At 67.3% G+C, this 205-nt stretch overlaps 1 protein-coding gene across 1 annotated transcript in view; it reads right to left on the reverse strand.

Annotated features, from left to right (window-relative positions):
- Positions 1–5: 5 nt before the first annotated feature.
- Positions 6–205, reverse strand: part of CSF1 (colony stimulating factor 1 (macrophage)) — a gene marked incomplete at both ends in the record, with an annotated part of 2,080 nt that continues 1,880 nt past the window's right edge. Inside the window, one exon of the mRNA XM_009578863.1 lies at positions 6–113. Within this exon, the coding sequence (XP_009577158.1) occupies positions 6–113 (108 nt within the window). The remainder of the gene's footprint in view (positions 114–205) is intronic.

Here is a 205-nt window from a genome sequence, read left to right on the forward strand (position 1 = left end):
GGTGCTAGCGGGTGCCACCTCCCTGCCGGCATGGGTGGCAACGGAGAGGGAGGGCTGGGTGGCAGAAGGGAGGGCAGGGGACAGGCAATTGCAGTCAGGATCTGTCCCCACACCTGAAAGAAGCAGAGAGAAGAGACGGCCGTGGGGTCAGCGGCCTCCAAGAGGGGCACAGCCAGCAGATCCGAGGTGGGGGACCGCGTCCCCG

This window comes from Fulmarus glacialis, unplaced genomic scaffold (genome assembly GCF_000690835.1).
Source record: "Fulmarus glacialis isolate BGI_N327 unplaced genomic scaffold, ASM69083v1 scaffold21295, whole genome shotgun sequence".
Lineage (NCBI taxonomy): Eukaryota > Metazoa > Chordata > Aves > Procellariiformes > Procellariidae > Fulmarus > Fulmarus glacialis.